This window comes from Calcarisporiella thermophila, assembly GCF_041956535.1.
Source record: "Calcarisporiella thermophila strain CBS 279.70 unplaced genomic scaffold VTP21scaffold_27, whole genome shotgun sequence".
NCBI lineage: Eukaryota > Fungi > Calcarisporiellomycota > Calcarisporiellomycetes > Calcarisporiellales > Calcarisporiellaceae > Calcarisporiella > Calcarisporiella thermophila.
Genome location: NW_027192217.1, coordinates 384,865 through 412,796, shown reverse-complemented (window position 1 = coordinate 412,796; position 27,932 = coordinate 384,865). Strand labels below are relative to the sequence as shown.

Genomic DNA, 27,932 nt, shown 5'->3' with positions numbered 1-27,932 from the left:
AATTCTGGAACAAGGCCAAAAGGTTATTTCAAAAATTCACAACAGCATACGCGTCACAACGCCAACGCCGATTCAGGGCAGAGGAGACACGCATACATAGGGCCCTCCGCCAACTAGGGAATATCCCAGACACGGAAGCATCACGCTCTCAAAATGACGAGCTCCGTAATCAACTCGCGACTCACACAAATCGCAAAGCAGAGACCCTCCGCATTCGCTCCAGAATAATGTGGACCGACGCGGGGGAAAAATCCTCAGCCTACTTCCACCGCCGAATCGCGGGTCGACGAGCCGTCAACGCGATGACGGCACTCAAAAAGCCAGACGGAGCAAATACTGAGGACCCAAGTGAAATGGCCATACTAACAAACCGCTTTTACACAGAACTATACTCCGCCGGCCCAACATCCTCGGCGGACCAAGAAGAACTCCTAGGCCACATTGAAAACACTCTATTGCCAGAACACCGAACCCTCCTCGACCGACCGACCACAGAGGAGGAAGTAAGAAGAGCGATCCGCAAAGCACCGCGAAACAAATCGCCTGGCCCCGATGGATTGACAGCTGAGTTCTATAGAGCTTTCGAAGATGAACTGGCCCCTTTCCTCCTAGAACTCTTTAATGAAGCTCTCACAACCAACTCCCCACTTCTATTCTCCAAACGAGCGACAATCATCTTGATATACAAACGCTCCCAAAACACCACACACTATGCTGGTGAATCCTCGTAGAGCGTGTAATTACAAACTCGACATTCCCTGGTCATGACCCGAAATGTACCCGCTGTAACGCTCCGAGGGACACCATCCGCCACACCTTCTTCGAATGTCCCGAACTCACGTCAGTGTGGCATTGGGCGGAGAGGTGTATCAACACCATCTTAGGCCCCTAAACACTCAGGTGCTGAACCCAAGGAATCTCGTACTTGGCGACCTTCCAGAAGCCCCGAGGACAGTAAGACACGCGGCTCAAATCGTCTTCGATTCGGTATTATGGCAAATCCATCGGGACCGAATCGCCTTTCATTTTGAAAACACTCGAGCCTCATCCGAAACCATTATCAATCGGGCCAATCTGGATATTGAGGAGGCTATAGGAGCCGAATTAACAAGAGCCCGAAAAAAGCGTCGAATTGAACAGTTACGAAGCAGGTGGTGTAAAATGAGCGCGGTGAAAGAAGGAGCTAATAGAGCGGCTCTAGAACTGGACTGACGCAGTAGCCCCTACTACTAGCCCTTCTCTTTCTGCATATCTCCCTCTCCATATCACCTATCAAGTCATTCCCTATTACCCACTGCTAGTTGAGTTTTATTTCTCATCTACCCATTTGAGGAGAAAATTTGTCAAGATCAACTTACCCCGAATTGTAATATCGCGTTAATTTCTAGCTTTTATCTCATTTTATTACTTTTAATAATGTAACGATTGTATTTTAGGGTCTTATTAAACAATAAAGGCTCACTTTTGATCAAAAAAAAATATTCCGAGAGCGTGGGGGAACTTCTACGTCAAAATCACCCAGGTAATGCTCCTGGCCTATCTTTCGAATTTCTCCAAACTTTTAGCCACATACTGACGCCATTCCTAACGAAAGTATTCAACGCAATCCTCTCCGGTCAAAACGAAGCTCTAGGAAAATACATGCTACTAACACTCATATACAAAAAGAAAGGCGACCCTAAAGATCTAAAGAACTAGTGACCTATCAGCCTAATAAATTGCGACGCAAAGCTCATGACAAAAATAATAGCTTTCAGGATCCAGCCGGCGATGAAAACCATTATTAACTCATCACAATCTGGCTTTAGCAGAGGGAGGAATATATCTGAAAACACCATGACCATCAACTAGATACTCAACCTCGCAAAGATAGAGGAATTAAACGGGGCCCTCATTCTTCTGGACAACGAAAAAGCGTATGATAGGATAGACCGAGGATGGTTCATGGGATGTCTTAGAGCCTTCAGGTTCGGGGTGAAGTTTACACGTCTAATTGCATCCATATACAAATAAAATACAGCGGCAGTCATCATTAACAATCACATCACCCTACCCTTTCCTGTCAATCAAGGGGTACATCAGGGCGACCCTCTATCACCCCTGCTCTATAACATTGCCATAGAACCCCTTCTGATAAAATTAAGAGCGAACTTTACTGGAATCAATAATCGTCACCACATCCTTCGCGGATGATATTACAGTTGCGGTAGTAAAACATGAAAGACACAGACACCCTCTCGAAGACACTCACCGATTTCCAGAGAGCCTCTAACTCCAAAATCAATTATCACAAGTCAGAAGCCGTCCCTCTTTCGGCGACAGCCAGAGCAACCCTTTCGCCACCATGTGACTTCACCCATGAAGAAAGGACATTCACTCTTCTTGGAATACCGTTCAACACCAAAAAGATCTTCCCAGGCGATGAATATTTTGAAGAGCTGCTCATCAAACTGTGGAAAACAGTCAAAACGTGGAGATTAAGAGCTCTCTCCTTGAAAGGAAAAGCTCTTTTGATCAACTCGAAACTGTTATCCAAACTATGGTACACGGCAAAATTGATCCCCCCTCCAGCCAAATTCTTGAAACAGTTGGACACAATCGTTAAAGATTTCCTATGGGATAAAAAACGCCCGCAAATCGCCCTGAGTACAATGCAGCAGCCATAAGGATTTGGATTAAGCCTCATCAACCCCAAACATCAAGTCGACGCAATCTTAGCCTCGTGGTTCCAACATTTTGCCACAACCTCGTCTTACAGACAACCCTGGGCAAGCCTAGCAATCTGCACACTAGAAAAACACTACACTCCCAACGCGCTGGGAATGGGCATCCTAGCCACCCGTTACACCCAGCACAAGCTGATGAGGAAGGACGGCTTGAGGCCACACCTCGTACGAGTGTGGCAGAGTTTAGGTGGAAAACTGGATTTAACCAAAGGATACAGATTCACCCTAGATGAAGTACTCCCCCTCCTCATTAGTAATAATTCCTATTTTACTATAGAAGGAGCACCAGTGAAAGGGAAGGCAGAAAAATTCGGGCTAGCGAAATTGGAAGATTTCTTCAAACCGCACAGAGACAATATCTACCAACCGATGATCAAACCCGAGGTGCACGCCCTAGTCGCAAGGAACCCTGACAGATACTCGAGGGAATTCAGAGAACATTAACTCAATTTTCACCTACTATGGAGGAGAAAGCTACTCCGCCTAGACGAACGACTCGCCGAGGCTCTCACACAGCGAATCCTCCTTTGAAACACGACCGAATTTACACTATAATATTAATTATAATACTTTCTTATTTACATTATTTACCTATTTAATTACCTTTCCTTTTATTGGTGTATTAATGTTCCACTTAGATACTCCCGAGATTCTATTTAAATTCACTCTCTTTTGTTTGTTGTCCCTCACCTCTTTCCTGAATTCTATTCTATAAGAATAAGGATATCTGACAGTCCCCAGAACTGTTACACTAGTGCTGGTAACAAACACAATTTTCCCTTGCACGTTTCCACTTGGAAAATGTACTCCCCTATTCTTGTATGGATTTCTTGATGATTATCAATCTTTATTAAAGGATACTTTATTAAATATCCTCCTCCTAAAAAAAATATGAAAAACTATTATTGTTGATATTGACAATTCAAAAAGACATCCTTATATAAGTGCGAAAAAAAAAATAAGAGTATATGAGAAATGTCATAAATGTAGTAATATTTAATAAACACGTAATCGTTGCTAATAAACATAATGTATAGCAAATGTAGCCCTCAATCTTAAAGATTTGCTCTTGTAAAAATAAGGATTAGATTGAAAGTTTAGATCATCCCCTCGCTAATCAATTCTCGTTGGTTAAGTACACCACGGTCCATAACAGTGTGTTACACTGAAAATAGGGTAAACCTTATTTTTACAAGAGCAACACTTCACGATTGAGGGCTACATTTGTTATACATTATGTTTATTAGCAACGATTACATGTTTATGGAGAATAAGGTTGTGACGGCGTTATGGAGGCTACAGTATATATCTTATGATTTATACAGCAAAATCAAACTCAAACGAGTATCACATTCGACGAAGGTTCTTCGGATTAACATTATACTCACATTACATCTGAGTGACATTCGCAACATCACATTCACATAATAGACGAACAAATGCAACAATACAACATCTCCAACAGGGTTACATTGGCCACTCCGGCGCTCATTGATTCCATCGTTGGAGGCCTTTGTATCGATCCTACCACTTGGGATTCAGTTGAAGCCTTAGATCGCACTTATGGGCGTGGCGGCATCCTCGGTCAACTGCTGCCAAACCACGGTGAGGACGTGCACATGTGGGCAACTCGCGTGATGTGCGACGTGCGCGATTGCGGGGTCAACCTCCCAGAGAGCACTCTCCCATGTTCCGCCGATCCCAGCCAGTGGCATCGCCTACTTTCCACTTTTGCCATGGGCAGTTCCATGGATCATTGGGTACGCAGAGGAACTGACGGACTGGAGTGCGCGTGGACTATATACGAGAACCGCACTGCGCCAGAGCCACGTTCTTGCGCACACGTACTAGCTGACATACCAGCGTCTGACGACGTTGTGGTGTTTTTTAGTGCGCCTGGTGAGAGTTCGATCTTCGGCATGAATACCATCCGCAATTTAAGAACTCTCGCCGCGCTTCATTCCATAGACATCAAAGCTATTGCTTGGATGGCACTGGCATACACACGGGACATGTTAGGACGGGTCCGGTGGTGTTTGGTGGGCTGACCAACAGGTATACTCCGCAGGCTCGAGGTAGAGCAACGCGAGCTTGACATCGTCACACGGGTTTCGCAGTACCAGCATGGGCACACCAAGTCTCCAGCCACCTGCTCGTCAGCCCAATTCCAATTGTCCATATCCTATATATTAAATGCTTTGCCCCCATCATTTCGTTACCTGTTACAATAGAGAGATACAAACAAAATAAAGTTTCCGCATGTGGATCAATGTAAACTCCCTTGATATGCTTGCTTGATAATTTAATACAATACTTGGATAACCTCTTCTAATGAATATATAGAGGCTATTTTGAGGGATTTGTGGGCATAGGATAGGATATTCTATAAAGGAGGTACACATGCTCCCATTTTCATGATTCGGATCCGTCCACCTTCAGTATGATAGGAAGACTTTAATTCTTTCAATATGCCCTGAAGCAGCAATTGGGTTGAGGATGGCTGCAGATCTTGGCTACTGCATATTGGAGCAAGTCAGCTACGGTGCAATTTGGCTATCGATATTAAAATGCTTATATTCAACAGCCAGTAGAAGTTCTAGTAGAAGTTTTTATTTATGTATCTACCCTCCCTCACTTCTCATTTCTTCTCTTTTCTCCTGACCCAATGCTCTTTTCTAAAAGTCTTCTCGGCACACAACAAATCTTGTTCTTGGCTCGAGCAGGAGCTAACCTCTGTATGGCAACTTGTGGTGTATCGTGTCGCTCCCACCATGATAGAAACCAGCTTCGCTCAAGATATGCGGTCTATTTTCTATTGACGCAGTTTTGCATAACTGTATCAGCGTCTTTCAATGGTTTAGTCTCGTAAAGGGAAACCATGGACTCCTTCAAAGAGGGACTGGATAAGTGCAAAGAAAAAATTGCAACCCATTTATTTATTGTATAAACAAAAAAAACTGCTTTATTTTACAGATGAGAGGGGGAAAAAAAAAACGAAAGAGAAGGGAGTATTATGAAGCATGAATGGAGCTGGGCTGTTGGAGCCTATTTTATTCTTCCACCACCTTGGCAATCTCCTCCCGCTCACTCTCGCCCTCGATTTTCTTGGGTTTTTTCGTTACAGGTTCGACCGCCTCGCCCTTTTTAGCCTCCCCGCCCACGGCCGCCCCTCCTCCACGCACTTGCTCGGCGATTTCGTTCCACTTCTTCTCGGCCTCGCACAAGCCCATTGCGTCTAGCGCCCTAACGAACATCCAACGTTCGTCGTCGCTGGCGGCTTCCACGCTTTTTTCCTTTTCTCCTCCCACTATATACCGTAGCAGCCGACGCTCCTCCTCGCCCTTCTTGCGGCTTTTCTCGCCGTCCTCTTTTTTGTCGTGGGGGAAATTGGCATTGAAGAGCTTGCGTGTGCGATCGTCCATGAAGGGGAAATAGTCGACATTGGGGAGGGAGAGTTTGCTAAGCATGGGTTTGGAGAGGTACACCTGGCACACACTATTCAAAAGGGAAAAGGAGAGGGGGAGGGGGAGGGGGAGAGCAAGATTAGAAGGGTGAGCTTAGTCGGGGGAGCGGGGGAATCGCATGTCAACCATACCGAATCCAAAAGTCGGCAGCGTGGTCGCTCAAGCCCTTAAAGCTACTCACCCGCCCGCGCATGTGCTTGACCATCTTAGCGCCCATGTCTTCACCCTCTTTGGTCTCCAGGCCTTTAGCCATCCAGGCCCAGAAATCTCCGGCCTCGCCCTGCTCCTGCTTGATGTTCTCGGCCAGCTGGTTGAAGAACTTGGCCGCCCCATCTTCGTACTTCTCGAAGCCGTTCTCGCGCAACACCTGCGCGAGCTGGTCGGTGGTCAGCTTTTCGAGCATGGCGGGGTTGAGGGTCAGGGTCTCGCTCTGCCGCTCTCGTTTTTCTCCCGGCTTGGCCGCCCCGTGGGCCTCCTTTTTTTCCGCGCCCGCCACCTTACTCCAGTCATAGTGGACGAAGGCGTCTGCGGCTTGCACCGCCTGCTGGTGAGGCACGCGCGACCCCAGCAGCTTCGCGCACACCAGCGCGTTGAAGAGCACGTTGGACAGATGCTCGCGATTCTGGATGGAGGAGGCGCGCGGGAAGCCGAGAATGTCGAGGGCGGACTGCGGATAGTGGTCCAGCAGCTTGCGAAGGAGGGTGGGGGACGGGACGGGCTCTGATTTGGAGGTTGTGGAGGACTTGCGTGTGCGCTGCGGCATTGTTATGCGAATGGAGCTGTTCCGAATTTGAAATTGGGGATGATTTGAATGTCAGAGAATGGAGCCTTTGAGGAATGAGATCGAGGCAGCGGAGGGCAGAAGGGAAAGTGTGAAAAACTTTTTCGATTGCATTAATATGTGGGAAATTTGAAATCTCTCCGATGAAAAAAGGCGCGACATTTGCCACCCCGGCCAGAATCCTTGGGAAAAAAAAAAATCCTGCCCATAAATTCCATTTCCATTGCGTGTCAACTAGGCTCCAAGCCAAAGTGACACTCTTGCGCGTCCAATTCGCGCCCCGCAGTCACGCCCGCCGTGGCCGGCCGCTTGGAGAGCGGCTGCGCGCCAGCAAACCATACGGCCGAGGCCCTGCGGGGGAGTCGAGCGCGCAGTCCCAGTCTCGATTGGAACCGAGGCTTGTAGCACCTAGGCTGAAGGGCCACTGCGGGCAATCCGTACCACTCGATGGAATTGGCCGTGATTTTGTGTCATGGCGGGGAAGAGGCACGCGGCTGGGTTGACGAATAAGGCAATCCGACCACCCCGTCCAGCCGAACCGCACGCGATTGCAGACCCCGCAGTGCCGGCGACCGGGCGGCGGCGATGGGGTGCGGCGCGGCGCGCGTTGGTCTCGTGACGGCGCTCGCCGCCCGATTGCTCGGCCCGGAGGCGAGAGGCGGCCGCGGCGGGGGAAGAGTTTTCCGTTCGCACCCAAACTTAGTTCGCGCCGGCCTTTTCTCAGCGAAGATTCCTCATCGATAATTCGGCGCCATACGCCTCAACCTCCGGTGCATTGGAGAATAGGCTCGCGCCCATGGCTGCAGGGGTGGGGGGAGATAGAGTTCGCAGCGATATCGCATATCTGGTATCTGCATGAATTCGAATCCTGGCCCAAAACCCTAACCGGCTTGCATGTTATCGCTCGCTGGCCATGAGTAATTCTTTGGAACCTTGATTGCGCGCGGGCACTGGAAGGCCGCCGCCTGTTGATAATCAATATTGGCGGATGCATATCGACAAAAAGTCTATACACGGCGGGCGTCCCGAGGGCCGGCCAACCCTCAGCCAGCGCGCCGCGGTCGCGGCGAGCGCACGCCGGCCCTGGTCCAAGGGTGGCTGGCCGCCCATCGCACTGCGCACGTCGCCCCTCGGCTAGCCGCGCGCGGCCGTGGACGAGGAGGGCGGCGGCAAGCGGGGGGGAGCAGGGATAACGAAAAAGAAAGGAGAAAAGTGTGAGCAATGCTTAGCGAATCGGTAGAGCCGCAGCGTATCGGGCGAAACGAAGATTATTCACCAACCTAAAATTCAGCAGAGTTCCACCTCCACGTTGGTTTCACAGTTCCTGAAGAACCCCGCGTGCTCACTCACTCTTTTTTTCTCATTCCACGCTTCCCTTTCCCGTTTGTATAAAGAGTCTGCCCCCCGCCCTAATCTGGCCGGGTTTTTTCGCTTCTTGCTTCTCCGCTCTCTCTGGCACTTGGTTCGTCGGCTGGGGCCTCATCGCTTGTCTTCAGCATTATCGCCTCTGATCTTCTCTCCCCATCCCCATCTTCGTCTAATCGATCCCCCTAATGAATCTGCTTCGCACCGCTGTTCTGCTCGCGGTGGCCATGCTCCCCGCGGTCCAGGCCACCGCCCTCTGGCCCAAGCCCCAAAAGGTGACTCGCGGCAGCACCACGCTCTCGCTCGATCGCGGCATCCAATTCGACATCGCGGGCGACAATGCCCTGGTGACGGAGGCGGCCAAGCGCTACAAGGACCTCATCATGAAGGCCAAATTCACCAACCATGTCCCCGATATCTGGGCTCCGAACGGCGCCGCGGCCGCCAACGAAACCGACAAGGCCACCAAGGGATCGCTGAGCACGGTGGCCATCAAGGTTGAGAATGCGGCGGAGGACCTGGGGATTGAGACGGACGAGTCCTACACCTTGGACATCACCGCCGAGGGCCAGGCTACCATCAACGCCAAGACCCAGTACGGAGCCATCCGCGCCCTCGAGACCTTCTCCCAGCTCGTCAACTACGCCGGCGACTCGGACGCCTTCACCATCCCGGGCGCGCCCTGGAAGATCGAGGATGCCCCCGTGTTCAAGTGGCGCGGGCTCCTCCTGGACACATCGCGCAACTACTTCCCCGTGGAGAGCATCCAGCGCATCCTCGACGGGATGTCGTACAACAAGATGAACGTGTTCCACTGGCACATCGTCGACGCCCCCTCCTTCCCCTACGTCTCGGCCAAATACCCCGAGCTCGCCGCCAAGGGCGCCTACGGCCCCAACATGGTGTACACCGCGGACGACATCAAGACCATCGTCAACTACGCCAAGGCGCGCGGCATCCGGGTCATGCCCGAGTTCGACGTGCCCGGCCACTCCTACGCCGTCACCCTGTCCCACCCCGAGTGGACGGCGTGCCCCAACGCCCTCCCCGACTGGAGTAACAACGCCGCGGAACCCCCCAGCGGCCAGCTCCACCCCGGCAACGAGCAGGTGCGCCAGATGGTCAAGGACATCTTCGCCGAGTTCGCGGAGCTCTTCCCCGACCAGTATGTGCACGGCGGTGGCGACGAGGTGCAGAAGGGCTGCTGGGAAAACGACCCCAACGTGAAGCAGTACATGACCACCAAGCAGCTCACCATCGACGGCCTCCTCAAGGAGTTCTTCAACGACACCCACTCCTTCCTGCGCTCCAAGGGCAGGGTGCCCGTCTCGTGGGACGACATGATCCTCAAGCACGAGATCGACCTCGGCAAGGACGTGGTGGTGCAGATCTGGAACGAGCCCGAGAACATCAAGAACGCGACCTCGCGCGGCTACAAGATCATCGACTCGACCTACCGCTACTACTACTTCGACTGCGGCCGCGGCCCGTGGGTCGGCAACTTCACCTACGGCAAGTCGTGGTGCTCCCCCTACAAGCACTGGCAGCACATCTACGACCACAACCCCCGCGTGAACCTGACGGAGGAAGAGGCCAAGCTCGTGCTGGGCGGTGAGGTCGCGATGTGGACCGAGCAGGCCGACCAGTACAACGTCGACACCCTCCTGTGGCCCCGCGCCTCCGCCGCCGCCGAGGTCTGGTGGTCCGGCCACGGCAAAGACCCCATCGACGCCCTCTACCGGTTGAACGACCAGCGCTTCCGCCTCGTCTCCCGCGGGGTCCCCGCCGAGTCGCTGCAGCCGCTCTGGTGCGTGCGCAACCCTGGCGCGTGCAACCTGGATCCTCCCCAGTGGAAATGGAACGTCCCCAGCTAAATACCATGACTTGGAAGCCGGCTTGAACCAACCCCCTTTCCGCCTGCCCAAGTCCAGGATCTACCCCCTCTAGTAATAGTAATATTAATAATAATAATGCAATGTCTTTTTCTTACTTTCTCTCTCTCTCTCTCTTTCTTTCTTTCTTTCTTTCTTTCTTTCTCCCTTGACTCTATTATAATATGCGTCTGTACTTTACTTTTATTTAATTTCGCTCCCATTTTCACGAGAACTCAAATAAATTAAAATGACTTCTATATCCAGGCAACGAAGCATGAAGGCGACAGGTAAAGATCCGCATCTACTTCAAAAATATTAAAGGGCCCTGGTCATCGAATGACGGCGAGGCCTCCTCCAGAGGCGGCCTCGCTCGTCGTCAATGACACATGCACTCATGCAAAGGGTGTATGAAATATCATTTAGATAGCAACAACCAAGAAAATAAACAACGAAAAACAAAAAGACAAATAAAAAGAAAAGGGAAGCGCCCGTCTAGTTGCACTGGCAGTGAGACAGCCTCAACTCCAGCTCTTGGACTCTAGATCTCAACCGTTTGATCTCCTCCGCCTGCGCTTCCAGCTGGGCCAGCCGGCCCAGCTCGATCGGCGAATGGGACTCCCTCGCCCCATTTAACTCCAGAGTGGCTCTGGACCCTTCGCCCTCAAATGGATACTCCCCGAGGTGGTCGGCCGAATCCAGCACCTCGCATCCAAGCACCTCGCGAATGGAGGGGCGCATCTGAGGCTCCCGTGCCGTCATCCACAACACCAGCGCAGACTCTTGGGGCCACCTCCTCACCATTTCCTCGGGAAGCTTGCCCTCGCGCAAATCCTTCAACGCCAGCGCCCGCTCCATGCCCGTGGTAAGTAGGTGATAGAGTTCGAACACAACAATGCCCAGGGAATAGATGTCCACCTTGGTGTCATAGTCGCGGCGAAGGAGCTGCTCCGGCGCGGCATAGCTGGTCGTGCCGATTCCGGACGTGCGTGTGGAGGTGTTGCTGGAGAATCTGCGGGCCAGAGACCTCGTTGGTGGTGGAGCATCTCCTTGAGGACCCGGCGAGGCTTCACTCTCGGATTGCCATGTAGTGGCCATATAGGTCCCCAACTCGCCTCCCGGAGTCAAGGGCGAGTCATGGTCCGATACGAGCCCAAAGTCCCCGATTTTGGGAACCAGCTCCTCCATCTCTTCAAACTCCCACTCCATCTCCTGGTGCTCGGCCCTCATGCCTCCGCCCACGCCCTCCTTTCGGACCAAGAAAATATTGGACGGCTTGATATCTCGATGGATCAGGCCTCGCTCGTGCAGGTACACCAGCCCGTTAAGGATGCCGCGCAGCAGCGAACGGTTTGCGCGTGGATCGACTCGTGTTCTATTCGTGAGATAGTCCTGGAGGGTGGCATGGCAAAGCTGCATTTGGATGAAGAGCGTGAGCTCGCGCGTCGACGGCTCATAGGGCGCGTTGGAAATAGACCGGCGGGAATCCGAAGAGCGCTGTGAGTGAGTGTGCGTGGAGGCGGAGGGCGAGGACGACGCCGACGAGTCATTGCGAGCGGAACTTCCCCGACTCACCGCAGCATTGCCTGAATCCTCGACAAAGTCGACCCCGCTGTAGTCCACCTCCTCCTTGATGTCAATCTCACTCCAGCGGATCTCGGTAATTCGGCTCTCAAGGGTATTTTCCTCATAGACGCCCTCAGACACATACGAAACGTGAGCCTTTTCTGAGCTCGGGTGAGATTTCCCCACATAGGAGGCGTGCTCAAGCCAAGATGAATAGTACCGCACGATGTTGGGGTGGTCGAGGCGAGCCAGGCTCTTGATCTCGCGAAAGATCTATGAGACAGCCAAGGGTTAACCGTGCGAATACCACCCAAGAACGATTCAACCAGCGCCTACCTTGTCCAACTGCACTTTACTATCCTTCAAGCGAATCTTCTTCACGGCATACTTGCGGCCGTCCAAACGATTCCTCGCCTCCCAGACACTGGCGAACCCGCCTCGTCCCAGGATGCGCAATTCTTCAAAATCGTTGCCGTAGCGACTCGATTCCACATCCAGCATGTTGCCAAAATTACGTTCGGAGAAAGGAGTGCCGGACGTGTAGGAATCCGAAGAATGCGAGAGTCTAGTGATGAATTGGAAGCGAACGGGTTAAGAAACCGGCCCAAACTGCACCAGCACAAAGCATCATGATGTTACCTTGAGTCGAAATAGGAATCTTGCGTGCTTTGGGACATTCCCGTCTCCGGGCTCTCGCTATTCTCAGACATTGTCAAAAAGCGCCTGGGCTCACCCAAGCGTTTAATCTCATTCATTGCGGAAAGCACCAAATTTCGAAATGCCCGTTGGTATGCATTCCGAACCGTTATCATCTCATCACGATAATCATCCTCATCAATAATGCCCACCAGACTCAGCGCTTTGCAAAGGGTGAAAAAGAGCTTGCGGTTGCGCTCCGGGCTTTGCCCATACACCATGCAAAAGTTCTCCAGCAGCGAGACGAGGAGGAGACGTCCTTGGCGACGGCGGGATTCCTTCGCTCGACCTGGAGTGATCCAGCCATTGGTAGAAAAGGAATGGGTGTCAGTTTCGTCGTCTTCGCCTAAGGTTTAGAGAGATAAAGAAATTCCATGTTATGCCTACGCCCCGTTTAAAACAGCAACTTGACGAGATTACTTCTGGAAACTTCGGCCGAAGGGAGGAGCCGTGATGGTTTACGCAATGCCTTTAAATTAATGAAATGGGTTCCATCCTCCTCCTCGCTGACTACTGATGCATTCTCTTCTTCCTCCTCTTCCTCAGTCGTAACTTTCGAGCTTCGTCTCAACCGCACATGAGTAGTCATGGGAGAGTGGAAGCGTATGGTAGGAGCGCTCGCTCTGATAAAAGGTTCCTTTAAATTCGGTATGACCCAGTGACTGCGGTCGATCGGACCTCCAAAGTAAGTAGGACATTGATGGTTTGGAGTAAAAATGACAAAAAAATAAATTGGCTTCTGTCATCCTGGGGGCACGCTTAATTTTCAGTGTTCTGGCGATTCGCGTTCTGCCAAGTTTTCCGCAGGATTCCATCTCTAAAGATAGCCCATGCTTTTTTTTTTCCCAACCGGATCCATCTGTAAAACCTACATTGTCATTATGAGACATTACTGCAATTTTATCGGAGGCCTTTTGCGTCATCCCCGTAAGATCCACGCCTCGCATCTTTTTTTCCAGCCTTAAGCTAAAATGTACCTGAGCGCGCTCAATAATAGAAAACCCCCCTATCTAGGCTTGATCGGCGCATTCCAATATGTGTCCAATACGTTATATATACAAATTCAAGAATTATCTGTTCATTTCTTACGCTCGTTGTCTTTTTATTATGAATCCCTTGCACCGTTTTTCGCCTTCCCTTTGAACCAAGCTACCCCTCGTCGAGAATAGATGCTTATCTGCATTCGTCTCCTTACCCTCTCTCTTCTTTTCTCCCTTCTGGTGGGGTGCCTTGGGGGGCAACACCCAAAGGACCCGATGGCACACCGAAAGAACAACAAGAAAAAGGACGTCGCCACGGTAATACGGGCAAACATGACCGCTGCAGCCGGCCATGCCTTCACGACAACGAGTGTGAGCGCGGTGCCCCCCCGCCTCAATCAAACCGAGAATGCGAACACCTCTCCCAAACGCAACAGACTGTGGCGCTCGTTGCTGAGCATGTTGCCTTTCCGACCATCGCAAATAGAGCCATTGCGACTGGAGAGCATGCTGGAGGATTCAAGCCGGGACGTCAATGACAACGACGAGACCGATGAGGAAGATGGAGGGCCGGCGGCTCTAATGCTCGCATTTGAACCATCGGCTGGGAAGGCAAATGCCTCTCCCTCCTCTACGGCGTCGAGAGCTAAGGACGTGGGCTATCTGGGCCGAGACCAAGACAAACCTTCTATCCTGGTGGACACGGACGTCGATGAAGACGACTTGGATATGGCTGACCCTCATGGCCATCACATTGGTGCAGGAAGCCCCCCCACTCCACATTCACCCCCACCCGCCTCCTCCCCCACCAAGAAGTCTCACGCGGCCCATCCATCTTACGTGGTTGTGACAGTGATCCCCAAATCCATGCCCGCCTCTTCTCAGGGATCTGCGGCGGATGCTCGGACAACTGGCGAGCCCTTAATCGAGAATGCAGTGGTCACTGTCACGGCCACCCCCACACTCGGAAAGCCGTCAGACTTCATGGGTTCAACGGCATCTGTGCACGCCTGCTCTTCCGTATATATACTTATATCACTCTGGAGCTTTGTCATTATCTCTTTGCTCTGACAGCTATCAAAAACTACAATATAACACTAAACTTATTCATAATTATACACTGCGGTTGCGGATTTATATATCTTTCTTTTTGTTTTGGATTTCTTATTATCACGTGAAAAGTATACGTCGATAAATAGAGTCGAATCGTTTCAACATTTATATCCCATGATGAGCTCCCCTTGGCTACAAGGAGCCATGTTGAGGTAGCCCATCTTTGTGTTATGTCGTTTCAGTCGTGAATCTGAAGGCAAGGACAGCGAGCTTTGTGGAACTCATCATAGCAGAGCCTTTGTCACCATGGCTCGCTTCTCTCCGATGCTAAGAGAGACTATTTCAAAAGCTTGTTCCTTATAGACCTGGATGGCTGGAAAAGTAGCTATTATGCGCGCTTCTCTTTGCACTTGGTTCGCTACGAATAGAAGACTTTAATGAAAGCTTGGCTGCAAGCTCAACCCAAAAACTGTAAGCTTCAAACTCTAATCAGGGATGAACTCTGGCAGTAGTCGGGTTAAACTTGTCATGCAGGTTCTCGTAATATAAACTGACATTCGATCCAAGCAGTTTATCAAAAATGAGAATATAAAAAAAAAAATCCAACCATAACCTCGCTAAATAGAGGATATTCAGGGCTACCTTTGTAAAATGCTCGCGAAAATAGAGGTGCCACCGAATAGTGAAAAAAATTATTACAGTTTATATTTTGGTTTAAGGATGAATAGCAAAACACAATAAGAAAAAAAAATCAAAACACAGCCCTACTCTCTTAGTATCTCCAACCTTGATCCACCCCAGCCCCCCCTTCTCGATCCTGCAAACTCTCTTGTAAAAGTCCTAGCTTTTCCGTCAGCACGCGTATGCCCTTAAGGACCACTTCTTCCGGACGCAATGCACCCGAGGTCTTCAGTCAAACATGATTAGTTCAGACTAACGTACAAATCGCACAATGAAACGGTGACTATATTACCTCTACATCCATATAGAAACGATTGGGCACGGCTGCATGATCAAACGCTACATTGGGAGGCAGGTTAGTATCATGTGAGAAGATCTATATGAATCGCAAACTTCGCATATACCTTCACCCTCCTTTGGCGGTTCTTCCTCCTCTGCATTGCGGCCAACTGGCCATTCCCTCTCTTCACTCTCCTCTACCCAGTATTTTGTGTGTCGCAGCTTATTGTACGGATCATATTCGAAGCCAACCGCGGTGACGGGACTCCATTTGGCGTGCTCCTTTGCGACGCCCTAATGGAAAAGACAACATTACAGTCAGATGAATGGAGGTGAGGGAGTAGAGGAGAGGGGTTACCTTTCGTGCTATGCATTTGAGTTTAATCTCCTGGCCTTTTCTCAATTTTACAATGAGCACCCCAGGGCTATCAGGCGAATCTTTAAAAGGATCAAGGATGAAATGCTTCGGAGGATTCAGTGGGCTGGAGGATACAAGATCTCTTACCGCTTCCAACTGGTTGTACCGTGCGATCGCTGCTCATCAAATCCCGGCTCGTAACAGCGCGCGTTCTGTCCTCATTACACATCACGTGCAACGTCAATTCCACCGAGCAATTTTGACAATATTGTGAGCACATGCATTCCTAAATTCCAAATCTCCTGTGTTAATCAATGCTAGATAGATATTCACTTCTGCAACCTGAGCTTACTCTAGTGTACACAAATCGATCTGCTGTAGTAGATATAAGAGGTATCATTCCTAGTCGATGCGCGAGGAATTCATCCGTTAGAACTGTAGAGTTGATATCAATTTCGACCATATCGATGGCCATTGTAGCCACCTCCGCAATCATCACTCTGCGAAGTGAATTGGCAACACTATTCGAAACAATGTTCGGGGATTGATAAAGTGAAGAGTTGGGTTCAGAAATGCAAGCAGATTTTACCTAAGATCTGTGTTGGAGAGCACAAAATCAACATGTTCTGCGTTAAGTTCGCGAATATGAACCTCTGGCCCGCCACCCGAATCGACCCCGTCCGCGTACCCATTGCTGAGATCCATCCCTTATAAGCTAAAGATATATACTACAGGTCTCTCGTCTCTGGCAATCTCTCTTGTCCTTAAGCAATGGCTGTCTAGTAGCCGTCTTCGTTTGCCCAATTTTCAGAGATCGTTACTCTAATAGAAAAAATAATTTGGTTAGGATAAAATGCCGGATTGAATTGTTGATCTAAGCCACCGCTCGACAGACTCCAAAGAGCAATGCAACTCGGACAAAGTGATTTCCTCCTCTTTTTTTCAAATCTTTACATCCATCCATCAACACTTTTTAAGTTCATCAAAAAGGAAAAGATGGTGGTAAGTTGTCTATCAAGAGACAGATGGATTGGTTTTTATTTTGGTAAAGGGATGCTGTTGGCCAGGGTTGGGCTGATATGCAGAATGGGGATGCGGTGGGATGGGGAGGAGAGTCATGGATGAAAAAACAGATTAACTACGATCAGAGATCCCGTTTGCTCACTCCCAAGTTTTACTAATTTATAGCAAGGCTCGTTCAACCGCCTCGTCGAAGTTGGTCGCGTTGTTATGCTTCACACTGGCCCCTCCGCGGGCAAACTTGCTGTCATCGTCGAGATCATCGACCACCGTCGTGCGATCGTCGACGGCCCCTCGACGGGCGTCTCGCGCCATGAGCACTCGTTCCGCCGCTTGACCCTTCTCCCTTATGTGGTGAAGTTCCCGCGCGGTGCTGGCTCTAGTGTTGTAAAGAAGGCTTTTGAAGAATCCGGCGTGATGGCCAAGTGGGAAGCCTCCTCCTGGGCTAAGAAATTGGAACAGCGCGAGAAGCGTGCTGCCACGAATGACTTTGATCGCTTCAAGCTGATGAAGTTGAAGAAGCAGGTAATGTCCTCTTACTGGTTTCGAATGGAGAACATGGCGCTGAATTAAAGCCAATTTCTTTTCCTCTATCTATAGCGTCGTGCCATCGTCGGCCCTCAGTTCGCTGCCCTCAAGAAGCAGTCCGTGTAAAAATCCCCTTGAACCCTCGTTCCTCTTGGTTTTTTTCTTCTTTGCCCTCTCTTGTTCTCTTTCCATTTTTTTCTTTTTCCTTTTTTCCCTTCATGCTGTCTTAGTATTGAAAAAGAAATACTATCCATTCTTCTTAATCGTTGAAACATATATTGAAAGAGTTGGCGTAAAATAGACAGAGAATCGAAAATGGCTTAAGAATGAGATATGAGTATAAAGGGATAAAATGAACCGCTTGAGCAAGCGTACCCAAGATAATCGCGTGCATATACCAGTAATATATATATATAACTTATGACAAAAAGGGGGAGGGGGGGGGGAAGAAAACAAAAATCGCTAGTTATAAACAATTTTTTTTTTCTAGAATACAAGGAGAATCCTTAGAGTCGCTCCTCTACCAATTTTATGAATTTGACCAGCGTGTCCTCATCGTGGTGTTTGAACTCCTCCTTCCAGACCATCTCGCTCTCACCGTTCGCCCATGTCCCATCCCACTTGGTGGGCTCCTCTGGCTCCTTCAAATCTAAATCGACATTGACTCCCAAGTCCCTGTTCACCTGGGTAACCACCCTCTGCACACTCCTCTTAATACTTCTCCACATCCATGGAAGAGCCCCGTGGATACTGCGTACGATACTGCGGGCGTTAGATAGGAAAAGCGTGTCTAAGTCGGACATTATTTCCGCCGCATCCGACTCAAGGCATTCTAGGGAGGATGAGGGGCAGTAGCGGTAGAGAGTGTCCTCGATAAGCTGTATGGTTGAGGTGGAATAAAATGAGGAAGAAGAGAGAATAATCGGGATCTCATCTTTGACAAAAGCTAATGCAAAACAAACATCATCAGAGAAATTAATATAGAGGTCGAGCAGAGAAAGGTAGAGAAGAAAGAAAAGAAAAATCGCCCCATCGGCATAGCCAATGTAATTAAGCCGTGCTAGAAAATGGAAAGGAAACACTTACTCTCAACTCCACCCAAAACCTGCTCTCTTAATACCTTGATATCTTCTTCTCCCTCCTCGAATATAATCTGCCCGCTCTCGTCCAGAGGTCCTGTATTCCCGCCCTGTGTTCCCTCAGCCCTGAAATATATCCGCTCTCCGAATTTGTCGCAAATGGACTGTGTAAATCGCGTAAACATGGAATCGAAATGCTCATGGTAGTGGGTCGAGAGAAATACGGCGAGTTGGTGCGCGATTGGTTCTGACGGTTCTTGTCGTAAAGCGGACGTGGCCACCGGAGTTGAGACAACTGAAGGAGTAGGAAGCGAGGCAGTCAGAGGGGGAAGAAACAGAAGAGGGAGTATGAAAATATTTTTTCTCAGCAGCATGATGCTTCCGCAAGGCCGTTATGATTATATACACATAAGATCGTGAAGAAGGAGAATTTACCAATCAATAAAGGAAATTAAAAATCCAATCATAAAGAGGCACTATAGAAAATATCCTGAGATCCGCTCCATCACAAGCTCATTACATAAACCTGGCAGGATCTTAATTTACGAGACAATGCCGGTCCCTTGATATGCTAAGGCAAACGTTGTGCCGAACAAACTAACAATAGCAGAAACAAGGGAAGGAGGAACAGTTGAAGATAGGACAAGTGTAGATCTATTTTAAGGATACCAAAAAAGCCCAAAAAAAATACCCAAAAATAGCAATGAGCCGCTCAGGTGCATATTTAAATTCGAATAAGTATCAGCGAATCCAATCTTAGCTTGCCGTATAACAGTCATTTCATTTATATTATTATTTTTACTTCTTTAAACTATACAAATACTGAAAAGTTTCAGACGTAAAACTCCGCATACAAGACGCCGTCTAGAGCTTCGATCGGTTAGCATTCAACACATCGCCTAGCTTGGTTGCTAGCATCATTTGTCCCTTGATCTTCAATTTGCCCTGCATAAATGCCTTCTGGCTGTTGAGCTTGCCAGCCGCCATCTGCACAAAGTCGGCATCCTTGACCTGGAGAATCACGTCGGCCTTCTTCGGAGCGGCACCCAAACCAATTACCACATCGCCACTCTTCATATCGATGAACCAGCTCTGCACTTTACCCTGCGCGTTTGTGACATCGATCTGGAAAATGCCTTTGGCTTTCTTGGCTTGAGCCTCGCGCTCTTGCTTTGAAGCCGCCCCAATACCCTTGGCCATTTGATCAAAGACTTGAGAAGACTCGAAGCCCTCCACCTTCAGGGAACCACCTCCCTCGCTCTGCTGCGCTCCCTCGCTCTGACCCGAACCCTGCTCGCTGTCACTGAGGTTTTCAAAGAAGATCTGCATGGATTCCTGCGGGGAGTTAGGATAGTGAGCCCCGGTCTCGAAGTCGGTAATCTTGGTCCAGTTCTTCGCAACATCCTCTGGTGTAAAACCTTTGTTTGAGAGAGTTACACCGCCCGCACGTTGCCAACGCAGCTTAGAGACATAGCCAGCGCCCACTTCAAAAAGACCACCGGTCTCCTCACAGGAATCGTGGCAAAGATACAGAACAAGTGGAGCAACAAACTCTGAAAGTTGAAACAGACAGAGATAAAACTTAAGTTTGGCCTGATATAGAAGAGGAGAAAAGGAGGGATTCAATTACCAGGCTTCAAGTTCTCCATGACCTCGGGAGGCATCACAGTCGCAGTCATACGTGAGGCAGCCATTGGCGCAATTGTATTTACATGGATGTTGTCCTTTTTGCCTTCCGCGGCAAGAGTACGGGCAAAAGAATAGAGCGCTAGCTTGGCAGAAGAATAGTTGGCTTGTCCAAAGTTGCCATAGATACCAGCAGCAGATGATGTCATAATGACACGTCCGAAGCCTTGTTTTTTGAAAATGGGCCATGCTGCTTTGGTCACCTTATATGCACCGCGCACATGCACAGCATAGATGAGATCCCAGTCCTGATCGGTCATTCTAGCGAATGATTTGTCACGGAGAATGCTAAAATGGAAGAAAAGAGGAAAAATAATAAATGATATATGAAAGATGCGAAAATGAGTAAAGCTCCAATGTAATTACCCAGCATTGTTAATAACTATATCCACACGGCCGAAAGCCTTCATTGCTGTTTCAATAATTTTGTCGCCATCTTCTACCGAGTTATAGTTAGGGACAGCCTTCCCACCAGCGGCACGGATTTCCTCCACAACCTAGCCAAAATATATAATAATCACGGGAATTAGATTTCAGGTAATCAGAAACAGCTCTCAAAATGAGTCTAATCCCACCTTATCGGCTGCTTTACTCGAAGCTCCATCACCAGTAGTAGTGCTTCCCAAGTCATTAACGACAACTTGGGCGCCACGCGACGCAAAAGCCAACGCATAAGCACGGCCGAGGCCTCCACCAGCACCTGTCACAACGACAACTTTACCGTCAAATCTGAGCTGCGACATATTTTCAAATATAAAAAGGAAGAAGATAGCTTATGTTGATACTGTGAGAGTGAAAAGCAAAAGTGCGTGGGCTCTTTTTAAGTATCGGCAATTTTCTGGGAAAACGCGGCATGTGATTAAATTGTCGATTGTTGAGGGCGAGATTACTTTTTCGAGGATAGGACGATGAGTTCAAAGAATAAAAGCAACTGATTGTTAGTGGTTGAATATCGACGGTTTTCATAAATTTCGCTAAAATACCAAGAATATTTGCTGGCGGTTTTGTGCTGTATTTTACCTACTTTTTTATTTTGCGTTTTTCATCGACATCTTCTCAGCAACCAAAATGTGCTCAAACAACCAAAGCATCCAAAAGCTCTAATCTTTATTACTTATATAGTTATCGAACCACGTACTCCTAATCAGCCAAGCTTTTGTAACTGTGCCTCTCTTTCCCATTCTCTCCATCGCTACACTTGCTCTAAACAACTCGGTATCCACCTGCGACTCACATATATTTCTAGTTCTCTTCACCAAAGTAAAACTGATCCGATGGGAGAGATCGATATTTTGTGGTGCACTTCATCAACAATATAGCTTAATGCTTACGGGTTATAAACCTTATGAAAACAGTATCATCTACATAGTTAGTGTACTAACATGAATCAAATCATGGTACTTGTATATCAGAGCTGCTTCAAGAGGCTTTAAAACGGCATTTATATTTTACCGAAAACCTGGACTTTCCTTTGAAAAGCTATTTCTTCTCTTACACCGCACTATGTGTGCAACTTTCATAAATCTTTCGACATAGATTATACATAGCTTATAAACATCTTCTATTCTTAATATCAAACATATAACGACAACAAACTTCTTTTATTTGAACTATCACCACGCCGCAACGATGGGTATTTGAGGCATGCTTCTTGTATTCGAAACGTGCGATAATTAACAGTTACCTTGCTGGAAAATGAAATTGAATGATATTAGACTTAGTAGCACACGGAAATATTGCGCCACATAAAGTAATCCCCTTTCACATGTTAGAGCCATATTTTCGAAATTAAAAAAAGAAAAGGAAAGTTGTAAAGAATTCAATAAGACTGAAAAGCCCAGTTTTACTACTTCTCTTTACTAACACATCAATATTGAATTTGTAAGCCCGGATTTAAATTTTGTTAATTGTGTGCTAATTTAGTTAGGAAATAGACCAATAAGTATTCCCTTGAAAATCCTCAGAATGCTATAATATATTGCATGATATATTTTATCCTAAACATGTACGTTGCCTTCACTAAACAAAACAATAATATCAAGTAGTATTAGTCACATAGGTTTCATAATATACGTTAATATCACCAAGATATTGGAAATCATTATGCGAGAACTTAATCATTCAAATAGCTTGATTTATCTCACCTTCATCCCAGTTCCAACCTATGGCATCCGAAGCTCTTAGATATTCGGTGCGATATCTCAAACTATCGTTCTCAAGCATCCTAAAAATGCATACTCATGCGGTTACCCGCAGCCACTCTGAGATTTTTAGTTAAATAGAGTATAATGAACAGGCAAAATGGGGAGATATGACTGGAGGAAATGAGACAACCAGTTTAGCCAAAAAGCGCATTCTGAATTCCAAAGTTTTATTGCGATTATGGACGAAAACTTCTTGAATCAATGTTAGAATTCTTGTACATATATTGAATCATATCTTTACTAATGTTTAAACAATGAAAAGTCAGTACTTTTTTTTCCAAAATATACTGCGTGGCATGTAGCCATAAAGAAACAATATCAATATAGGAGTTCTACGATTATTTTTATCTAGAATTCTTCTGCCTTGTCAAAAACTAGCTACACGAAGAAGTGGGTTTCGTCTGCAAAGAATTGCACCTTCACGCGTGACGTCACCATGAGCACAGATATTCCTTCAAATGCACCCAAATGGAATCTTTCCCCGCACTTCACCTATTTTCTTTTTTAAAAAAATACAATTAAACACCAATTACTTTTCATTACTCCCTCTCTATACAATTCCTCATAAAAAGTGATGTCAACTGAATTTCCATTATCACATTCACATTCCAGATCGAATTCACTTTCCTCTTCATTAACTCTTCCTCTCACAAATTCCGAGCCTCCCTCTCCATCCATCAGGCCCCTCTCACCCTTCCTTTCTGCTTCATGTCCCTCCCCCTTAGCCTCCCCATTCCCGCCACAAGACAAACTCTTTCTTACCTTTCCATATCACAATGACAGTGTTTTTGTCCCAGTAGCCGAGTTGCCGCTGCCTAACCAAATCGTGCAACCTGAAGTACCAAGGAAAAAGCTTGGATATGGGGAGAGCATATCAAAAAAGATGAGCATTCTCAGGCTTTCCAACACACCGCGACGGAGATCCTATTTTGATAAGGAAGAAAAAGAAAGTCATAATGACACCATCAAAAGGAAAGCGAGTGCTCGAAAGCAATTTTCATGGTGCGGCACCTCATTGACCATTCAGGATGAGAGTGAATTTCCGGAGGACCTAGGGTTTAAAATCGAAGAATTAGGAGAAAAGCATCCACCTCACCTACTAAAAAATCGACTCTCGTGGGCTATGCTGCACAAGTCCCATCGCTCCTCTTACGAGATGCAAGGGAGTACACAGAGGGAATCGTGGGGCCATAAAGCGATAGTGAGACTGAAAAAGATTCTCAGAAGTTGGCGAGATTAGCATATTTCAGACTTGTATTTATTTTCCTTCTTGTACAAACATATATCTAGTACTTGATATCCTTATTGTTGTGTATTTTCTTCTTTATTTCAATTCCGTTGCTTATATTGTTTTCTTTAAAATACATAAATAGCTCCATTAAGCAGTGCAGTTATTAATACTAGATACTAAATAATGTATCAACATAGAACAGTGACGGGAAACGACTAGTTTATGTGGGTTTCACTGGATAGGTTTCCTTATTCCTGGCGTTGCATATTCATAGTGGGGGCTAGGATTCGGCCAGAACTCCAGCCATAATATCCCTTCGTTTCCCGATCTCTTGATATACTTGCTGGCCCAACTTGCGCAGTTCACGTTTGGTGACACGAATATTCCTCTCTGCAAGCCGCCGCCGCAGAATTTTGTAAAGGTTACGAGGGGGCCGAATTCCGCTGGCCAAATCAGAAAGCTGCTGCGAGGTAAGTGTTAGAGAGGTGCTGGCCTCAGGGTTAATGGGGATGGCATTGATAGGGAGAAGGAGAGAGAGTAGAGAAACAATAAATATAAAAACACGTATCATTGCGATAGATGCCAGGTGGGAAGTAAAAAAGATAAAGGGGTAGAATTAAATAGCAAAAAATAGATGCGTGAAGGACAAGAGAGATAGAGAGGTTTTCTTTTATGTAAAATTTTATTTCATTCGCAAAACATACTTCACGGGGAAAAGGTTAAGATCAGGGTCTGAAATTTGGCACTCTTATTTTGAAAATGAACCGAAAAATCGTTGGTTATCAGCCCAACGGTTGGCCAAGTGATAGGCCCAATAATAATTCTCTCCAGTCCTTTTCCAAATTAACCTTGGATCACCGAAAACCATTAATACGATCTGAGACCACACTTTCAAAACGTATCCTGGTTAACCTAACAACATATAAAATAAGCAACATAAAACGAAATCCTTTTTTTCAAATAAAACGGCTCTCTTCAATATCGAAATATCGTAGTATCTTCGCAGAGTACATATTCTCTTAAGTGTAAGTGCTTTTTGCAATACAAAGGTGGATTAAGTTTACAGGTTTACCCGCTCTAAATACGATAACCAATAACAGTTAAATAGAGACTTAAAAAACATACGTGACGATTTTGCTCACCTATTATTGATATTAAGAGCGACCCTTCGTTTTTTTAGTGCTTTTTTCCATCAACTTCCGTCTCATGCACTTGGCTTGATAAAGAATTGATGTGAAAGCACAAATAATAAAATCTGCATTAAGTTATGCACTATTTTGATACTATGCTATCTACAAGCACATGACGGTAGAGGTCAGGGAGGAAACATGCATGCAAATCACTGACCCTTCTGCTCTACATCCTCTACTAAAACAAAGCCTACCCAATCATCATTAAAGATTTGTTAGTATAGAAAGAATATAGAAAGAATCAATATTTGAGCACTTGCGCCTCTTAACTCTCAAAAATTTCAGCCAACTTAACGCCAGAAGAAAATCAGCATAATTACAAACTATTAGTCGAGTGGTCCGTTCATTGACTAAGAAAAATGGCCACTTTAAGTAATCAGCGTCAAAAAAGAGGTAGCTAGTAAAGAGGCCGATCTTTCAGATGGTTAGCTGCATCATTTTATTAATCATTTCTTTCTCTTATGCATGCATAAAATAATGCATCGAGACGGAACAATTAATGGGCGTTTTGTCTAGCTAACTGCTATATTTATCGCAAAGATTATGATCCACATTGATAAAATTCGAAAGCTGCCGTTCCTTAGTACGAAAGAGAGAAGATTAGTGCGATGTGGCTACAATCCACTCAACTAACTATCCTGAGCCGCTGAGAGCATCAAAGGGGTACGTAATATTCGGCTTGCTAGTTGTAAATAGCTTGGCACAAGGAAAAACAAAGAAGATATGAGGCTCATCTCTTTCTCTCAAAAATGTTGCGTCTTTCTGATGACTATACGCCTTACGCCTTGAGCCAGATGTGGATGCATGCAAGGATGAAAGAAACAAGCTGCTATAAGAAAAACTTTAATTTGGCCACCGCTAGATTTTGCTGAAAAAAGATTCAAAATGGCCTGGCGGAATCAGCGAACATGAAGAAAGCAGGTTCGCTCGTGACCCCCAAACTTTTAACGCATCTTCACCAGCCTTTTTCTCATTTAAAAGTATAAAATGTGATATCGATCCCATATTTTGTTCGGCCTATACGCCCAGCCCGACTATTAGATAATTTTTTTGTCTCTTAAATAATACCAACTATTCAAGTTAACGGTTCCTCGCCTTTGCACTCATAAGTTGCACAACACGATATTCTCGAAAATGACAAACGCACGCGATCCTTGGCCTCCTCTTCCGCATATGCCGCTTCCTCCTAAACCACCGACCAATATTAACTAATTCAAGGAACCCACTCCCGGAGCATTCGTACCTAAATATGGCCAAATTTTCACTCGAGTTCTCTTTTCACCTTCTAATTGTACATAATTTTTTCTTTTCCCATTCTGTTATCATCCATGCACCCATTTTAAATTGAAAGAAACACGATCGTTTTACATGATATTAACTTATATAAACCCTTTATTTTTTCTCTAATTCTATATCTTTGGGTTGGATGGAGATTTATTTCGAATTGCTGGTGTAGGGCTTAGAGAACTACAGTATAGCTAGTTTTATTTATAATTGAACACATTTTTATTAGTCAAGTAGATAATGCTCTTCGTCCTTTTGCATTATTTACCAATTAGACACTTCAATAGTAAACATGCTGAGCAAATTGCTTTAACAATCTCCCGAAAATAAAGATGTGAACATGATATTACCAGAAGGTTTTCGGAAATCCTTGCATTTGACGATCATTAGATAAATACTACACCTTCAGAACCGCAAGGATAGCTACGGGATAAAGTAGCTTTACATTTTCTTGCTGAATAAACACCAGTTAAAAACTCTCAGCTATGAGAAGGCCTAGCCTATCCTTTGTAGCCAGCTCAACCACATTGTACCTTTGCTTTTTTTTTTACAGTATTATAAGGGAGTTTTCCTTTGTCTCTATGCTAGTTTATTTGTGAAGCACTGGGACGTTATTGACTCTAACTACTGGTATTGTGAGTTAATATGGGTTTTCATAATGTTTAATTCCATATCTAGAGGACAAACAAAACACCGTGGGCTTGGATTGAAGTATAATTATTGATGCATGTAGTTGAGTGGAAATCAATGCAGTGTAAAGCCAACCATGTTGAGGTAAAGTGAAAGGGGGCGGAGAGCGTGGATTGGGTGAGTAAGCTTTTATGCTCGAGAAAATGCAATTTGCTTTAGATGGCTGTGGTCCTTAGGTCAGGCGAAATCATGCAATATTAAAAATAAAGGCACAAGAATGACGCAACACGTTTTAGCTATTTCAGAGTACTAAGTATTAAGCTTAGAAGCTATTGGAGTGGAGAAAATACTCCTATCCGCTACCATCCAACCATCCCACTGTCCCTCTTCAGTCACCTGCTCTTCTCGGAGACTTTGTACAGCAATAAGAGACTAAGCGCTGATCGCTTTGTTGATTTCGTAAGCTAGATTAAACAAATTCCGCAATCGGGTAGCCCCCCAAGACAAGTTGAACTATATCTAAAGGTACACGATTTTGATCCTTCGGAAACGTATATGATTGGGATATAGATCTTGCATATCTTAGGTCGTCGACTAACAGTGAATGGTGTGAAGACAATATGAAACATATAGCTTATATGCGACTATAATGGATGCAATTTATTACAGTTTCAAATTTAACTTTATATTTACACACATGGTTTACTCAGAATAGGCCCAAACTTCTATTTTCTAATCGCTTTTAGCTATAATATCTATAAGACCCATTGTGCTTGGGCACCTCCCCGCCTCCTCTAATTTTTTTCTTGTGATTTTAATGCTGGAGCTTAGACGACGGGAGAAAGGTAGCAAGGGAGAAAATGGATACTGGAAAACGAAATTGCGCAGCAAGCTTGACTAGTATGGTACAAACATCGCAGTACTATATAGACTTGCTAAACCTTTACGGTATCCGCCCCCATTGGTTGTGATAAAAGAACATTATCCCACGAATGCCAAACTTAAACAGCGGAAGGTACAAGTTTTCAAATGGGAATAAGCAAGTTCTTGCACTCATGGAAAACGGGAAAATTATGATTTGTTATATCAGGAACTGGGTAGTTGTGTTTTTAATTCCCGCTCCTTGATTTTGTTTTCCTCCACTTACTTACAGAAAGAGTTTTTTTTATAATTGTAGTGCCCGTCGATATTGTCCCTCTTCAACTCAAGCAATATTCCTCGGATGTACTAGGAACTACCAACCGGTTTGGTTTAACATCA

The 27,932-nt window shown here is 46.6% G+C and overlaps 13 protein-coding genes across 13 annotated transcripts; 7 read left to right on the top strand and 6 right to left on the bottom strand.

Moving 5' to 3' along the window:
- Positions 1-825: 825 nt before the first annotated feature.
- Positions 826-1,212, top strand: VTP21DRAFT_6555 (uncharacterized protein; the record flags this gene model as incomplete). The annotated part of the gene is made up of 1 exon (XM_069397198.1): positions 826-1,212. The coding sequence occupies one exon, from the start codon at positions 826-828 to the stop codon at positions 1,210-1,212; it is 387 nt and encodes a 128-aa protein (XP_069247070.1).
- Positions 1,213-2,216: 1,004 nt separating this feature from the next.
- Positions 2,217-3,170, top strand: VTP21DRAFT_6554 (uncharacterized protein; the record flags this gene model as incomplete). Its single annotated transcript, XM_069397197.1, has 2 exons — positions 2,217-2,646; positions 2,719-3,170. The coding sequence occupies 2 exons, from the start codon at positions 2,217-2,219 to the stop codon at positions 3,168-3,170; spliced, it is 882 nt and encodes a 293-aa protein (XP_069247069.1).
- Positions 3,171-4,165: 995 nt separating this feature from the next.
- VTP21DRAFT_6553 (uncharacterized protein) lies at positions 4,166-4,774 on the top strand (the record flags this gene model as incomplete). The annotated part of the gene is made up of 1 exon (XM_069397196.1): positions 4,166-4,774. One exon carries the CDS (start codon positions 4,166-4,168, stop codon positions 4,772-4,774), a length of 609 nt encoding a protein of 202 aa, XP_069247068.1.
- A 1,002-nt stretch (positions 4,775-5,776) lies between these two features.
- VTP21DRAFT_6552 (uncharacterized protein) lies at positions 5,777-6,953 on the bottom strand (the record flags this gene model as incomplete). The annotated part of the gene is made up of 2 exons (XM_069397195.1): positions 5,777-6,221; positions 6,322-6,953. 2 exons carry the CDS (start codon positions 6,951-6,953, stop codon positions 5,777-5,779), a joined length of 1,077 nt encoding a protein of 358 aa, XP_069247067.1.
- A 161-nt stretch (positions 6,954-7,114) lies between these two features.
- On the top strand, positions 7,115-8,109 carry VTP21DRAFT_6551 (uncharacterized protein; the record flags this gene model as incomplete). The annotated part of the gene is made up of 3 exons (XM_069397194.1): positions 7,115-7,438; positions 7,505-7,863; positions 7,929-8,109. The coding sequence occupies 3 exons, from the start codon at positions 7,115-7,117 to the stop codon at positions 8,107-8,109; spliced, it is 864 nt and encodes a 287-aa protein (XP_069247066.1).
- Positions 8,110-8,524: 415 nt separating this feature from the next.
- VTP21DRAFT_6550 (uncharacterized protein) lies at positions 8,525-10,210 on the top strand (the record flags this gene model as incomplete). The annotated part of the gene is made up of 1 exon (XM_069397193.1): positions 8,525-10,210. One exon carries the CDS (start codon positions 8,525-8,527, stop codon positions 10,208-10,210), a length of 1,686 nt encoding a protein of 561 aa, XP_069247065.1.
- Positions 10,211-10,702: 492 nt separating this feature from the next.
- VTP21DRAFT_6549 (uncharacterized protein) lies at positions 10,703-13,058 on the bottom strand (the record flags this gene model as incomplete). The annotated part of the gene is made up of 4 exons (XM_069397191.1): positions 10,703-12,046; positions 12,110-12,338; positions 12,413-12,815; positions 12,890-13,058. The coding sequence occupies 4 exons, from the start codon at positions 13,056-13,058 to the stop codon at positions 10,703-10,705; spliced, it is 2,145 nt and encodes a 714-aa protein (XP_069247064.1).
- A 580-nt stretch (positions 13,059-13,638) lies between these two features.
- On the top strand, positions 13,639-14,520 carry VTP21DRAFT_6548 (uncharacterized protein; the record flags this gene model as incomplete). The annotated part of the gene is made up of 1 exon (XM_069397190.1): positions 13,639-14,520. The coding sequence occupies one exon, from the start codon at positions 13,639-13,641 to the stop codon at positions 14,518-14,520; it is 882 nt and encodes a 293-aa protein (XP_069247063.1).
- Positions 14,521-15,274: 754 nt separating this feature from the next.
- VTP21DRAFT_6547 (uncharacterized protein) lies at positions 15,275-16,525 on the bottom strand (the record flags this gene model as incomplete). Its single annotated transcript, XM_069397189.1, has 7 exons — positions 15,275-15,409; positions 15,476-15,522; positions 15,588-15,756; positions 15,821-15,900; positions 15,968-16,106; positions 16,173-16,341; positions 16,410-16,525. 7 exons carry the CDS (start codon positions 16,523-16,525, stop codon positions 15,275-15,277), a joined length of 855 nt encoding a protein of 284 aa, XP_069247062.1.
- Positions 16,526-16,816: 291 nt separating this feature from the next.
- On the top strand, positions 16,817-17,494 carry VTP21DRAFT_6546 (60S ribosomal protein eL14; the record flags this gene model as incomplete). Its single annotated transcript, XM_069397188.1, has 3 exons — positions 16,817-16,822; positions 17,009-17,365; positions 17,441-17,494. The coding sequence occupies 3 exons, from the start codon at positions 16,817-16,819 to the stop codon at positions 17,492-17,494; spliced, it is 417 nt and encodes a 138-aa protein (XP_069247061.1).
- Positions 17,495-17,874: 380 nt separating this feature from the next.
- VTP21DRAFT_6545 (uncharacterized protein) lies at positions 17,875-18,821 on the bottom strand (the record flags this gene model as incomplete). The annotated part of the gene is made up of 2 exons (XM_069397187.1): positions 17,875-18,314; positions 18,455-18,821. The coding sequence occupies 2 exons, from the start codon at positions 18,819-18,821 to the stop codon at positions 17,875-17,877; spliced, it is 807 nt and encodes a 268-aa protein (XP_069247060.1).
- Positions 18,822-19,311: 490 nt separating this feature from the next.
- On the bottom strand, positions 19,312-20,876 carry VTP21DRAFT_6544 (uncharacterized protein; the record flags this gene model as incomplete). The annotated part of the gene is made up of 4 exons (XM_069397186.1): positions 19,312-20,000; positions 20,078-20,421; positions 20,500-20,630; positions 20,709-20,876. The coding sequence occupies 4 exons, from the start codon at positions 20,874-20,876 to the stop codon at positions 19,312-19,314; spliced, it is 1,332 nt and encodes a 443-aa protein (XP_069247059.1).
- A 2,972-nt stretch (positions 20,877-23,848) lies between these two features.
- Positions 23,849-24,139, bottom strand: VTP21DRAFT_6543 (uncharacterized protein; the record flags this gene model as incomplete). The annotated part of the gene is made up of 1 exon (XM_069397185.1): positions 23,849-24,139. The coding sequence occupies one exon, from the start codon at positions 24,137-24,139 to the stop codon at positions 23,849-23,851; it is 291 nt and encodes a 96-aa protein (XP_069247058.1).
- Positions 24,140-27,932: the final 3,793 nt, after the last annotated feature.